This window comes from Ammospiza nelsoni, chromosome 9 (genome assembly GCF_027579445.1).
Source record: "Ammospiza nelsoni isolate bAmmNel1 chromosome 9, bAmmNel1.pri, whole genome shotgun sequence".
Taxonomy (NCBI): Eukaryota; Metazoa; Chordata; class Aves; order Passeriformes; family Passerellidae; genus Ammospiza; species Ammospiza nelsoni.
Window position 1 is genome coordinate 4,726,634 of NC_080641.1, and position 15,816 is coordinate 4,742,449.

General features: G+C 48.9%; 1 protein-coding gene across 1 annotated transcript; it reads right to left on the reverse strand.

Annotated features, from left to right (window-relative positions):
• Nucleotides 1-1,359: 1,359 nt before the first annotated feature.
• Nucleotides 1,360-2,298, reverse strand: LOC132077002 (olfactory receptor 14C36-like). Its single transcript, XM_059478440.1, has one exon. It carries the CDS (start codon nt 2,296-2,298, stop codon nt 1,360-1,362), a length of 939 nt encoding a protein of 312 aa, XP_059334423.1.
• Nucleotides 2,299-15,816: the final 13,518 nt, after the last annotated feature.

The following is a 15,816-nucleotide window of genomic DNA, read 5'->3' on the forward strand; positions in this document are numbered from 1 at the left end:
GCTGGCCCCAGGGGCTGATGGCATTTGTGCTCCCTCAGGTTCATGTCCCCACACCAACAGCATGGTGGTGCTCCCCCTGCTCTGTGCAATGCAAACAGGGGCTGCTGAGCCAGTGCTGCCGTGTCTGTGCCTGCAAGGATGGGGCACCTGTGTGAGCTGGGGGAGAGGCCAGGGCTGCAGAGGGGGGATGTTGTTGGCAGCTCCATGAGGATGCTCTGGGACACTGCCCTGGGCTGTCCAGCGCACTGGGGGTGGATCAGCCCCTGCTCTGCTGCTCCTTCCCGTCTCCCCCAGGGCCCTTGCAAAGCCCCAGCCATGCTGTTTGCCCCCAGCCTGCCCACGGCCAGCCTGGGTCTGCTCACAGAGCTTTTCTGTGCTGAGCATTGGCCTGGGCGTGTTCTTGAGAGAGCCTGGGCAAGGAGCCTGGAGCCCCCAGGGCCTGGCCTGAGGCGTCAGCGCTGCCCCAGCAGTGCCCATGGCCTGTCCCTCCTGCAGCCACGGCACTGTCACCCCCAGGGCTGTGCCAGGCCACGAGAGCACTCAGGCCCTGCAGCAACACCAGGGCCACCAGGGCAGTGGGGCAGGGCCATGGCAGCAGCACTGGCAACACCAAGTGCTGCTGCTGCTGCTGGGCACAGCTGCTGGGCCAGCCCTAATCTGCCCCCAGCTCTGCACACAGACATTGCTGCTGCAGCTCCAGAGAGGGCAACAAAAGAGCATCTCTGCAGAAAACTCTGCTGGGATATCCTTTAGTTCCTTTAAAGCCACCAAGAGTGCAGCCCCTCATTGACACAGTCTGTGGCCACAGGGAAGGTGGAGTGAAACAAAATGAAAAATGGCACAAACAATGACATTTCTTTGTGGATGAAACAGAGGGGCTTTACACCTAGCTTGCAGGCAAAGGTGAGTTTATAGAAGAAATAACATTTGGTGATTTTAGACTGTATCCATAGCAAGGAAGAAAACAAGGCGGTCACCACGGGAACAGATTAGTACAGTTTTATGAAAATTTTTGTAAGCTAGACTATATACATAGGTAGATGTTTATATGTACCTTATTAAATTTCTGTGAAATTTCGCTAATTATATTGATGGTAATAGCTTTGCATCAATGATTAAAAAAAGTTATTGTGATGTAATGCATGACTTAAGATCACTCTTTTTAAAAATTATATCAACTACAGAACACGCAAAATAAAAACATTTTCTTCTTTGAGCCTAATTTAGTGTGTGTAGGTCACGTCCAACCAAAGAGTATCAGACAAGATTAATAAAGTAAATCAAAGAACCTTCAAAATGTAATAAGAAGTATCAAAGATGACGTTTATTACAAGTGATTTGCAGAAATTGGCCAGCAGTTCAATGGCCAGCACCCTGAAAGCATACAGTCATCAGTCTCCCCACTCCAGCCTTGAGCTCCTGGTTCCTCAGGCTGTAGATGAGGGGGTTCAGGGCTGGAGGCACCACCGAGTACAGAATTGAAAGGGTCAGATCCAGATATGGAGAGGAGATGGAGGGGGGCTTCAGGTGCGCCAAGAGAATAGTGCTGAGGAACATGCAGATCACAGCCAGGTGAGGGAGGCAGGTGTAAAAGGCTTTGTGCCGTCCCTGCTCAGAGGGGATCCTCAGCACAGCCCTGAAGATCTGCACATAGGAGAAAACAATGAACACAAAACTACCCAAACCTAAACAGGAACTGCCAACAATGAGCCCCAGTTTCCTGAGTTTGGACTGTGAGCAGGAGAGCTTGAGGATCTGAGGTATTTCACAGAAGAACTGGCCCAGGGCATTGCCATGGCACAGGGGCAGGGAAAATGTATTGGCCATGAGTAGCAGAGCATTGAGAAAGGCACTGGCCCAGGCAGCTGCTGTCATGTGGACACAAGCTCTGCTGCCCAGGAGAATCCCATAGTGCAGAGGTTTGCAGATGGATACGTAGCGGTCGTAGCACATGACGGTCAGCAGGAAATACTCTGCTGAGATGAAGAACAGAAAGAAAAACAGCTGAGCAGCACATCCTGTGTAGGAAATGTTCCTGGTGTCCCAGAGGGAATTGTGCATGGCTTTGGGGACAGTGGTGCAGATGGAGCCCAGGTCACTGAGGGCCAGGTTGAGCAGGAAGAAGAACATGGGCGTGTGCAGGTGGTGGCCACAGGCTACAGCGCTGATGATGAGGCTGTTGCCCAGGAGGGCAGCCAGGGAGATGCCCAGCAAGAGGCAGAAGTGCAGGAGCTGCAGCTGCCGCGTGTCTGCAAGTGCCAGCAGGAGGAAGTGGCTGATGGAGCTGCTGTTGTACATTTGCTGTTGTGGCACATGGGATCCTGTTCATGGAGAAAAGGACAGTGACGTGTGAGAGGAGATACCCCTAAGCAAAATCAAAGCTGTTTCTCATACACCCTTCCCTGGAACACACAGCTAGCTTTTGGTGTTTTAGTGTTCTGTGGTTTTTTTTTAAGCTCCCTCCATGTCTCTCCTGCTATTCTTAAGTATCAGAAACTTTCAGCTTTTCTCCAGCCCTCTGGTAGAACAGAGTGAGTTCTCTGAGGCAAGATTAAGAGTGGAGACTGAGGAGAGATGGTCACTCACTTCATTCTGTTTGGAGTTTCTCTGGGCATTCTCTTTTCTCAAATGAAGGATTTGCACACTCCCATGTTGCTCTAAAAAACACCCAGAGACTGCTGAGAGCAGATGGATCCACCACAGCCCAGCTCCACACTTGTAGCCAACGGCTCACGTTGCTCATTTTACCAACACAGCAGCATTTTCAGTGTCACAACACCTCTGCCTTTCTCCATCAATCTCACAACTCAGAGATGCTCTAAGACTGGTTTCCACCCTGGATTGAAGCCCTCAGCTTGGACTGAAATCTCAGAGAGACTCCCAAGTATCCTTATGATGGCATTGGATGAAGGGAGATGCAGCTCCTTCCCTGGCTGCACTGACAGCATTGCCCAGAGCCAGGCACTTAGGACAGCATCACCCTGAGCCAGCTGTGCCCCCTCCAGAGCCCCCAGGGCCGGGCAGCTGCTCCCAGCCCTGTGCTCTGCAGAGGGAACTGGGCTCGGGGCTGCAGAGCTGCCCCACGGCTCTGCTGCAGCTCTGCCTACACAGGAGGGGCTGCACGCCTTGGAGCCCCGGCCCTGAGGGCAGAGGCTTGGCTGGGGGCACAGGAGGGAGGGGGCTTGTTCAGAGGGAGGGGCTGCAATGGAGGGGATCTGGTGGACATCTCTAAACTCTCCCTGCCACAGCATTGCTGGGTTTTGTTTTCTCTCATTGCTTGATGTTCTCTCTGCTTCCTGCAGATTTCCCTCCTGCAGGTGTTTCCCCATGCCTGATGTCTCTGTGCCAGCACTCACAGACCCCAAATCTCTGTGCACTCTCATTTAGCCTGACAGAACCCTGCCTGCTTGCAGGGCACTGCCTGGGGGAAGGTTCTGTTTGCAGCTTGGAGAAAGGACACCTCAGACTGAGCCTGATGGCTCCAACTATGGTGATGCTGGTGCCGTCCATGGGCAGAGTGGCTGAAAGGAAATGAGACATCTCCTACTGATGACTAAAAGGTACAGTTTGCATTGTCTCAGGAACTTGTCAAAATTATTAATAAATAATTCATAATCAACCTTTAATATTTACCTCTCCCACCCTGCCATTGTCCAATAGTAGGAAACTGAATGCAAAGTCTTTGGAAATTACCTCATATTTTACAAAGTCCTTGTCTTGGAAATATTCTGTGACTGACCAGAAACCCTCAGCATGTCAGAGCTTCAAGAGCATTTCACCTCCCCCACACCAGAAATACTCAGAATTGTACTCACAGGGTCTGTAGGCATTGGGATGTTCCAGCTTTAGGAGATGGCTCCAGGAGCTGCAGCTGCATTGTCCTGCAGCCAGAGCTTCCTGTGCCAAGGGCTGGCAGTGATTGTGCCCCAGGCACTTCTCAGCACCTTCCCAGCCCTGACTGATTGAAGCTCTCTGTGCCTCTGTGCTGTGCCCGGGGTGGCTGCAGGCAGTGCCCCAGCCCTGCTGGGCTGGCAGAAGGGCTGCTCATCAAGAGAAATGTGCTTTTGAAGCTCTTCTTGGTTACCAGGAGCTGCCTCTGTGCCAGGAGCCCAGTCCAGCTCAGCAGCACCGACAAAGCACAAGGACTTTAATGAGCCTCTGGGGCTTTGTGCTCAGGTCCTGCACATCAGTCCCTGAGAGGGAGCTGAAGAAACCTCTCCAGAACTCCAAGTCAGAATCCAACTCCAAAGTTTCTTGGAGTTTTAATGGGTCCCAGTGAGGGACACGACTGAGAAAGTGTCCCCAGGCCCCAGGCAGAGCAGAGAACTGGAGGCAGTGATGACAGGTGGGGACAAAGAGTAGCCAAGTCTTGGTGCCCTGGGGCACAGCAGCAGGGTCTGTGCCACCAAGGGCTGTGAGGAGACACCTTGTCCTGAGACCCTGGGGCCTCCTGGCACAGCCCCAGCCAGGCTGGGCACTGTCATCCCCTTGTCCTGCCCTCTGCATCCCCCCCTAGCCCACATCCCAGTGGCCTCAAGGATCTGCTGGAAGGAGTCCCTGGGGAATCCTGGCCAGGAATGGCCCTGGGGGCTCATTAATGCTCCCTGCAGGTACTGCAGGTTTTTCAAAGGACTTTGGGTTTGGCTTTTGCCTTGGAGTCACTGAGGGGTTTGTGCAATCATGGCCCCAGTTATCTGCTTTAATGAGTCCCTTGAGAGCTTTGTACTGACACTCAGTGGGGCTCATTAATGCCTTGAAATACTCAAGGTTTTTAAGGTACTTTATGGATTTAACAATGTTTTTAGGTACTTTTAAGGATTTCCCTGCCTAAACTCAGTCTCTGAGAGGTTTTTGTGCCATCCTGGCCTCCAATTCTCTCCTCCAAGGAGTCCATGAGGTGCCTGTGTTGGGTATCTTCCTCCTTTCTGTTTTGCAACAAAGATGGGACTGAAAGAATTTTGTGAAACTTTCTAAAAGCATTCAAATGAACATGGGACAATTAACAATACAACAATCACTATGAGAATGAATAGTCCTGTTTTAGCTATATCATCCAACCCTTTAGTCCGTTGGATTGGAAGAGTTTATTGAACCAATCTTTGTTTTCCACTTGAAGCTTCTTGAACTCTTCCTTCAGTACCTGAATGCTCTTGTGGATTAACTGACTGTGGCTGGAGTGGTTAATGCAACACATCCCTCAGAGTCTACACAGCCATGCCCAGGTGCCCAGAGTAAAAACTCTATCACTGTTCTGCAAGGTGGCATGTCTGATGGTCTCTATGTCTGAGAGCAGGCCACTCAAGGGAGGTAGGTAGCATTGGCTTGCTTACTTAACAGGCACCCAAGATGATCTAATTGTCCTAAAGCTTCAGCTGCAGCCACCCAAGGTAGTCCAAATTGCGGGTTCTTTTGGTTGTTATATTTCTAGAGTCCCATACTATTGTTATCGTATTTCTTAAGACCCATACCTCCTCAGTGTTTTCTTATGGCTGCAGATCTTCACAGCACAGACTCCTTCTTCTGCATGTTGCTTCTTCTTAGTCAGAGCTCCTTCAAGGCTCTCCCTGACTGACCAACCCACCCCCGTTTATCCCAGTTATCTTCACTAGCCACAGCTGCAGCCCAATGAAGGACATCACAGCTGCAGTCCATCAAGACCAACCGGGACTTACTGGGCAAGGCCTATATACAGATATTCACGTATAGTACAGATATTTTACTAGGACTCAAAGGCCACCTATACTATAAGTTCTACCATCCAATACCTGGATTAAATCTTTAAAAGCCATCTCTTTGATATCATCCACTACTTCTCAGGGGATGCCTGAGATTTTCCCATTGGAAAATCAGTCCATGGAATTGAGGAGCTTTTCCCAGGATGATGAACTGGAAAGGCAGACTGGGCTCATAGCGATGGGCTTTGCGTGAAGACGGGGCTTCCTGGACTTTGATGATGGCACCTCTGGCTTCCTCTGTGAGAGCGCAGGGAGAGTCCAGTTCCTTGGGTCCACGAAGAAGATTGAACAAGGGAGCAAGGTCCTCTGATGTAATTCCTAGCAGTGGATGTGCCCAGCTGATGGATCCACACAGGCTGTGTAAATCCCTGAGGGTTTTTGGGTCGTCATTGATGGCAATCTGCTGAGGCATGATGGTTCTTTCCCGGATCTGGACTCCAAGGTAAGTCCATGGCTCAGTGTACTGATTTTGTCCTCACGAATTTCCATTCCTGCCTTTTCAATGGCTTCAATAGTCTTTTTAACTGTTTTGTCCAAGTAAGCTTTGTCTGAAGCACATACCACAATATCATCCACATAGTGATAGATGATAGCGTCTGGAAATGATTTCTGAATGGTAAACAGGATATGAGACACGTACCACTGGCACATAGTGGGCGAGTTTTTTAGGCCCTGAGGAAGATAACACCAATGATATCTTTTGAGCGGGGCCTCTGTTAATAGAGGGAACGGAGAAAGCAAACCGTGGAGCATCCTCAGGGTGCAGCGGTATGCTGAAGAAACAGTCCTTAATGTCTATGATAGCAGGTGTCCAGTCTCCAGGCAGCATCGATGGGGAGGGCAGCCCAGGCTGAAGAGGGCCCACATCCTCGATGACATCATTGATTCTCCAAAGGTCATGGAGAAGCCTCCACTTGTTTGTACCAGGCTTTGGTAGAACGAAGACTGGAGAATTCCAAGGGCTGTCGCACTCCACTATGTGGCCTTTTTTGAGCTGTTCTTCCATGAGGGCATTTAGGGCATGCAGCTTGGCTTTCTTTAGGAGCCACTGCTCAGTCCAGATTGGCTCATGGCTTTTCCAGGTGAGACAGGGTATTTCTGGCAGTGCGCTCAACTCAGTGGCCCTGGTTAGAAATCCTGAGTGGGAATACATAGGGAAGCTCCCCACTGGGATAAAACGTCTCTTCCCCAAAGGGTGATGGGGGCTTTTTCTACAAATGGACGGATGGTTGCCAGCTTGCCTTCAGGCCCTTCAACGAGGATGTTGTTCTTTCTCCTCATGGATACTGTAGTTCCACCAATCCTGGAAATCATGCCTGCAACAGGTTGTAGATCCCAGTGTGCTGGCCAATCTGAACAGGGGATGATGATTACATCTGCACCGGTGTCCAGCATCCCTGGCAGGTGGGTCTTCTCTCCTTTGTGGGAGAGGCCGCACTCGATGGTAGGCTTGGATGGTACCATGACTTGTGCCTGCATAGCTGTAGGGTTGAGAGGAATCTGTTGCCTGTGATTCTTTGGGAGTAAGAAGGCCTGAGCTATTGGAGTTCCCTTAGAAAGAAAAAATGGTAAGTCTATGCAGTATACCTGCAGGAGGATCTCTTGTCCCAGCTGCACTGTCAGCACTTCCTGAACAACAAAGATTTCATTTGGAGTATTAAGAGAGTCACCTGTCATTAAAGTGTCTGAAGGACTCCCTTTAGGTCCATATTTTCCTGTGGGAACATGGTGAACATTATCATTAAAATCAATGGACAAAGCAGTTACCAGTTGCTGGCGGGTACCCATCGGGGCTGTCCCATGGGTTGGGGTTTCTTCTTTGGGTCTGGAGCAGCCTGGGTTTGTGCGTGATTGGGTCTGGGTAGCCTTTGATTTATATTCTGCGCCCAAAGGTCCACCAGGCGGCTCAAGGACTTTAAAGGACGCGGCGTTGCTGATGTTGGGGACTTTGATAAGAATTACGATGGTATTGGGGGGGGTGATCTCTCCGGGCAGCCCTTTATATAATGTCTTAGCTCTCCACAGTGATAGCACTTAGCTTGTTCTTTAAAGGTTATGACTGTGTATGCACCAGAAACTCCTTCAGCAATACCCTTAGCAACTGCTTGGGCCACATATTTTCAGTGGACATGTGACGTGTACAGCATTCCAGCATTTGCTCTATAGTAGGGTTTGAATCCACTGGTAGAGACCTCAAAATGGCTTTACATTTCTCATTTGAGTTGCTGAAAGCAAGCTTACATAAGAGTTCCTTCCTTGCCTCTGTGCTCTCTATCTGTTTCTCCAAAGCATCTCTAAGTCTGTCCACAAATTTTATAAAGCTTTCTTCAATGCCTTGTTTAATAGTAGAAAAATACATTGTTGGCATTGACTCATCCTGCCTAAGAAGCAAGAAGGTTTTAGCTGCGATTGCTACATCTTGCAGCACTTCTTTATTCAGAGTTTCCATTTGTTCAGCTGGCTTTTGTAAGTCTCCTTCGCTGGCCAACTGCTCTACTGTGAAGTTGGTCTTGTGATAAATAGGTATGATTCGTGCTGATAGAAATTGAAACAGTAATCAATATTGATACAGTAATTAATATTTGAGAATAATAAAACAGTTAGTAGTTAAAAGTTGTAATGCCAAAGAAGAGAGGGAAAGGAGGGGCTCCACCCACCCCCCCTTCTCAGCAGATGTTCTCAAGGACCACAGGAAAGAAGCTGAAGATTCAGTTGCTAAAAATGACCAAGAACCTGGTTGGGTCCAAGAAAATGCTAATTATAAGGGACTTATTGCTTTGATATGTAGATGCAGTGATATGTTAGTCTTGGCTTACATTGTACTGGCTTGGTGCGCATGTGTAACCCAAAGGTGAATTAAAGGACAACAAAGAAGACTACAGGGCCTTCATCAGCGACGACCCCCAAAGACTTGGGCGACCACCAAACCGAGTGGTGGCGCATGCGTGGTAAAGGTGGTAATGAAGGCGGAGACAGAAAAGTGACGAACCGAAAATAGAAGGAGATGGCATTGACACATGACATATAAGGGGTGACTTTCACTTGGCAAGCTTGTACGTGAAGTGGCAAGGGTCATTGAATCCTGCCCTCCGTACCCCGCGGTATCTTTAGCTTATGCACTATTATTTCAACCAAATTATCCCTTGTTTATATATTTTCTAAACTATTTAATTAAAACTGTTACTACTTTTAATACTGTTTGGCATTTTTATGATGGGATAATTGGGCAAACATAACAGTCTTAAGAGCATTGGCAGTATATGAATGTGATAATGTTTTTAAGTGTTTCTTCCAATGCCTGTCCCATAACAAATATTCTGCTGGTGACAGGAGGCATTGTGAAATATTTTTTACATCATGAGGAAGCAAGACGTGCAGAGAACACGGCTTCTAAGAAATTTCTAAAGATATGTGAACTACGTCCATGTTCCTTGGCTATATTTCTCAATTGCACAAGTTCTGTATTAGAAATTGGTTTCCATGTCTTGATATTAGATTGCCCACCATTCCTTCTTTGCCTGTACTCAACCGGAAAGGCTGTGGTTTTCTGTGCTAGGTCCCAATTCCCTGACTTTGTAGCTTCTATCTTAATAAGAGCCCATGGGTCTATGTTAATCGTATCAAAATCAGTTTCATCAGAAGAGCTCTCATTGTCTGAGGAAAGCTGTGAGGGATTTGCTACCTGTGAATTCCTTTTTTTTTTCGTTTAGAAGCGTTTTTCATGGTTTTCAATGACTGGACAGGAGTTGGCGCTATTGGGTGAGGGGGTAGCAGCACAGCAGGGACCGGATTGGGTGGGGGGTGTTGGGTGAGGGGTTGGAGGGACACGTGGGGGCAGGGAGGGTTGGGGATGCACGCCTGGGGGGTTTGGGTGTACGCAAGCAGTGCCGCTGGTTTGGGGTACTACATGTATAGGGTGAAGTGGTGGTGCTGGTGTTACTGCGAATGTGTGAGGCTCAGGGCAGGGGGACAGGGTGTGGGCATGACTTGGGAAGGCACTGGGAGGGGCCGGCCCCCTCTCAGACGGGGCCGGGAGGGCCAGGGTGGTCTTGGGAGGGGCGGGAGCGGGGGCGGTGATGGCAGAGAGGGCGGGAGCGGGGGCGGGGGGTAGCAGCGAGGCTTGAGGGGGGCGGCGGCGATAACGGGGCCAGGGAGCATGGTGGGGACAGCAGCGGGAGCTGGGGATACCGCAACGGGGGAAGCGGGGGCGGGGAACGGCGGCGGGGGTAGGGAGGACCGGGATCGCAGTGACGGGAGGCGGCAACGGCAGCACGGGGGCGGGGGACGGAGCAGGGGGTAGAGCGGCACAGGGGAAGGGGTGGCCGCAGCGGGGGCTACGGCGGCAGGGACAGGGAACGGGGCCCCCGGGGCCGGAAGCCGGAAGGAAGCGGGGCCGGGGGGATGGGGGGCTACAACGGGAAACGGGGAGTTGGGCAGCGAGGGTCCCGCGAGGGGAGATGATGGGGGGGCGGGGGGGGGGCTGCTTGGGTTCTGCCTGCGAGGTGGTATCTACAGGAAGCTCTGCAGAGCCCAGAGGCTCTGTGGCTTGCAAGGCATAAAGCTCTGTTATCTTATCAGCACAATTAGCATATGAAGAGGAAAGATCTGTTAGTTTGCAGGTTTTTTCAGAATTTGATTTTTCAATCATTTTTGTTATTATAAATGAAGGTAAGAAGTTAGTAACAGAAAAGTACTGTTTTGTTTGAGACATAAAAATGGTGTTTCCAACTGTATCCCAGAAGGAATTTTCAGTAATTGTAATTATCAGTCTCAGGGAAATGTAGCACAATCCAAGATACAAATTTTTTAAGAGTCTTTTTTGACAGACTACCTTTAGAAAAAGTGAAATTGTTAACAGATAAGGTTTCTACAATGGTTAAATATAACTCTCTCTCACGTGTTGTTAGTCTTAGGGTGCTTAAACAAGTACCCATGATTTTTCAAGCCCTTTCCACAGAAAAACGAGAAAAAAAGAAAAAAAAACAAAAAAGGTTTTTAGAGCACCCAAAGGTATGCGCGCAATCTTAATACTTACGCCCTTTGGGGTCAGGGGTCTGTGGAAGAGTGTCTGCTCCTCAATTCTCCTCAGACTTTATCTCGTCCAGATGTTTCTTGAGGGTCGAATTGAGCCTTCCGCAGAGAGGATTTTCTAAAACGAAAAGTCGTTTCGCAGAAGGAGAGGCTTCCCGAACAGGCAATAACAGGAGGCCCTGAAAGGCTCCGATGCTCCGGTGACGCTTCGCTCCTGGGGGCCAGGGTCCGACAACACGTTTGGGCCGCCACCTAAATGAGCCTTGCTTGCTCTTATCCTATGCAAGCTGTTACAGCTCCAGAGCTCAGTCCCCAAGGGGACTGGGTGCCAGAAGCCAGCTCGCTCTCAGACCAAGGCCACGGGACAGCCCTAGCAAGCAGGGAATATTCAGCTCTTAGTGATTAGGCAGCTCTTATGATTTCAAGCTCTTTGCTTGCTAGGTAGCTTTTCCCTTGGCCTAAGGCTCCAGCAGACAGTAGAGAGAGGAGAAGCAGAAGACGCCGGCTGTTCCACGAGTATGGCTTTATTGGAGGGTCTGTGAAGGCTCTCAGCTCTTCTTCTTCCGAGTTAGTAGGGGTACAGTATGCTACTTTTATACCCTTGGCCCGGATCCAATCCTGACCAATGGCAAAGCTGTTAGAGTGACCATAAGTGACCAATAGTAGGGTTAACTACGTATTGCCTTAGATGGCTATAGGGATAAGGTACAAGGCGGATGTCCCTGGATTCAGGAAACTTCTCTGCCGCTGTGTCAGCATTCTATTCTCCAAGGGGCCCTGGCTAAACCTGAGGGGTTTACTACACACCATCATAGAGGGGATTCTCTGACATGTCAGTGCAGGCTGTGACATCATGGCATGGCTGTGTGACATCATAGAGCTGGCTGTGAGGCCAAAGTGTGTGCTGTGACATTACAGAGTGGCAGTATGACATCACAGAGAGGATCTGGTGACATCACTGAGGGGGTTGTGACATCACAGAGCTGGCTGTGCGTAGTGGTTTGAGAGGAAGAAGGCTTTCAGGGATATGCTGTGGTCACCAATAGGTGTTCAGATTTTAATATTGGCACCTGGGGACAATGCATACACCTCTGCGAACACAGGGGTTAAAAAACAGAGCACTCCCATTGGAAGTTCTCTTGGTTTTCGTTGGGGAAAGAGTTTGGATTTCTCCTCTGTCCAGCTGCTGCTGCTGGGTGGGAGAGGGGCAGCCATATAGCCGGGTGAGGTAGGCTGGGCTTTGGACAGAGATGGGAGGTGAAGAGGTCCCGGCATGGAAGGATGGGGGAAGCACCAGGAAGCATCGGGCAGGCCGCTGCCCCCAACAGAAAGAGAGAGTGTGAGCTTGTGCCACCTTGAAATTTGATATCATGTGCTGGCAGCATAGCCCGGCCTGCAGAGAAGGAGGCGTGCAGCAAGAAGGTGTCCGGCCCTGTTGTGAGAATCTCCAGGTGTTCGGAGCCCGAGTTTTTAACCCTTTTTTGGACAATGAAAACGTTGCAGAACATTAACTTTTCCTAAAAGAGAGATAGAGATGAAATGGAAGAAGGAAATGTGCAAGTGTGAAGGTCTGGGCAAGTGAAAGATGCAGAAGAGAGAGAGAAAAATCTTAAGTGGGAAGAGATGATGGAGTGGCTTAGCTGAACTCTTCTTGTTATAGCCATAGACAGAACCAAGAGTCTTGTGACACAGAGACTGCATCCAGGGGGAGGCAATGGCTCAGAGCCAAGAGGGTTCAGTGTTGGTACCCCTCGGCCCCAGGGGGTGAAATCTGGGGAAGACAGGTGTCCCATTGGAGCAAGACAAAACATCCTTGAAAAGACAACCCTAGATGCAGTTCTAGTCCATGTGCAGTGGTGGGAGCACTAAGCATAGAAAGAGGAGGTCACGACAGCAGATGTACTCCAAGCGGTGCCATGAGTGACATGAGAACACACGAGGTTTCAACAGTGTTTCCAAAAGAAACCTATAGCACAAGAAAGACTCCTCTCCTCTTGATGAATTGAGAATTCATTATCTAAAAAGTGGTGATAGACTAAGAGTTGCTGATCTGGGGGATAGATGTATTGGAATTTAGCAGGGGGAGGAGGAAATGTTTTTAGATTTAGAAAGTTTTCATTTTCCCTGTGTGTTTCTTGTTATTTAGAGTTGTAGTTTAGTTAATAAAATTTTCTTTATTTCTAAGTGAGAGCCTGCTTTGCTTATTCCTAGTCACATCTCACAGCAGAAAGGTATTTTCATGACGGCACTGGCATTGCACCAGTGTCAAACCATGACACTGTGGCATTGATAAGTCCTCAACAAACATCTACAGAACTTCAGCCAAGCCAGCATTCATCCTGGCACCACTCATCAGCTCAGTGAAGAAGAACCCTAACCCTAAACCCCAACCCTAACCTTAAATGCTAACCCAAATCCAAAGCTTAACCCTAACCCTAAGAGACGAGAACATAACAATCATGTCAAGATGTTATCTCTGTTACCAATTTAGAGTAGGATTGTAGAGTAGGGTTGTTGGAAGAGTTTTGTACCATAGGATTATAGATTAGGGTTGTAATTAAATGAAGTTTCTGAAACATCAACTCATTTGGAAGATTCTCCTCCTTCTGACCCCTTCAGAAAATTCAACATTTACTTCTGAATTACCAGTTGTTTTTTATTGGTGCTAAGTCACACATATGGCTTCTTTTGTATGGTTTCACAAGTGAGGAAGGCTCTTTTTCATTCATCCTCTCCAGATCACACTGCCTTTGGAATACCACCCACTGGCTGGTTTTGGCATAGCTGTGGTATTTCTAGTTGAGGCAGAAAGGGCAATGGCATTTGCGGGAAAAACCAAAGGAGGAGTGGGGCAGCCAAGACATCCTGTGCAGGTTCAGGCCTTCAGCTGTGACTGGAGAGCATTGGGGTTCCTGCCACTTGGATTTGCATCCCTAAATGCAATAATCTCTTTGGCTGGAGGAGAGCCTTGCTCAAGTGAGAAAGCAGAAAGATCAGAGAGGGTGCTCGGGAAGGTCTCCTGTAGCGCAGAGCTGTCAGCGCCTGTGAGGTGAGAGTGGGCCCGGCCTTGCCCGGGCTGCAGCCCCAGCAGAGCCCCGGCAGAGGCCGGAGCAGCCTGAGCTGCTGGGAGAGAGGGAGTCGGGGATATGTCTGAGGGTTTTGCTTGAGGAGTGAGCTGATTTGGAAGAGAGCAGCATAATCTCAGTAGGCAATCTGTGTTTTCTTCATTAATTTCTGAAAGAAAATCACAATGTGTTGCACACAGGTAGGGAGACTAGGAAAGAAAGGCCTTTTAAAATCAGGCCTTGGTCTGTGCTAAATTCCCAGCTGGCCTGTTACATCTTCTACGTGCAGCCAGCTAACGTCCTATGGGAAAAGTCATAAGAATAAGTGCAGTTAGCACAACAAGCTATTGTGCTAAGAAAACTGTTTGCATCTGTAATAAACAAGAAATCTGTCCCATGAGCGTCCATGAAGGAAAAATGTAATCACCTGAGTAAGAGCGAGTCTTAGCATGTACACACCAAAACACCTTCTAAGCAATGAATTGTTTGGAAAGAAAACTACCAGCCAGTTGAACACAAGGTCTGTGAAAACAGTTTAAAAATGAGTTATGTGAATAAAGAATTGGCTTTCCCTGCATGAAGAAACTGAGTCCCGGCTGCTTTATTGACGCAGCAATGTGGCTTCACTCAGCAAGAGCACTTGCAGGGTGTATTGATGAAACGCTTGTGTTTGATTCCCAGAATAGGAAGGAGAGGCGTGTAACAAATAGGGCTTAGTCTTGTGAATTCCTTTAGCTTTAAAGGAGTGCTGAACCATGTATTCCCCCACTGCAGTGCTTACTGTGTGCAACTGGCGATCTTGGCCTTGAGAATAAGGAGAGTGCTCCTGCTAAGAACATAGCTGAAATGCATTCAAAGGGAAGAAAGCGTTTTTAGGAGGCTCTTGACCACCAAAGGAGAATTTGAGCATTGGGAATATTTCCCAGACAACTGTGTCAGGAACCAGAGTCGTGTCCCAGGCCCAGCCGTATTTGATCCATGTTTGAGCAGGTTGACAAGACAATGAAGAAAAATGTCTTGTTTAACAGGTGGGACCTTGACCTTTCAAAGAGAAACAATGTATTGGTCAATCAGTGGGCAGTCAAGCTTTGAAAAGGGAGCTGTGCATAATGGAGCCCTCGGTGGCAGGGAGTCATGGAGTCATCCTGAGCCATAATCTCACAGCCAGCCATGTGTGAGCTGATGCTGTAACTGGGAAAATTCCACTCCTGAGCAGGAGACATAAGGCCTGGTTCTGAGCTGGAAGGGTGAGAAGGACGAGATGCACAGCGTTTTGATCCAGGGGATGACCTGGAAGTGCACTGCCTAACTGCCCCTGCTGCCAAGCACCACACTCCATCTCCTTCTGCTCAGCGGATTTTGGGAATCCAGGGGTTGGTATGTATTGTTTGCTACTGCAACTAATGGAATAAATTTGCTTTGCAAGCTCAGTTGTGTCTTAGGTTCTTTTGCGCATGGATCTCCTCTTGAACCTGTGGCAACAACCAGCAGGGACCTACAGGACACTCCTGTCTCATGTCAGTAAATTCGGAGAAGTGATTGAAATATGTCAATAAATTCGGGGTAATGTATAGCTTGGGAGTTTCAGCAAAGTATTGAACATGTCTTAGTTCGATGGATACAAACTAGTAGGTGAGATAGCTGGGTGTACAGGGCTTAGGGAAGTGATTCCCTATGCACCCACCACTGAAACAAAGTAATGCCTTCTTTCTAACCCAGAGCTGGCAACAGGGATCAGGCCCTGCTTGGAAACTTTCATTTTGGCAGCTTCTGTTAGCAGGTAAGAAAGGTGAAAATGAAACATTTTCCAGCTGGCTTATCCTTTTAGGCACCAAAGCTCTGTGCCACGGGTGGCCTGGGTGTGTGCAGAGCAATGCAGCCCCTACAAAGCCCTTGGTTTCCCCACAAGTTGCCAGTTTCACTACTTGCAAAGGGGAAGAATGGCAGAGATGTACATCCACAGGAGTCCTGGCCATGTCCAATAA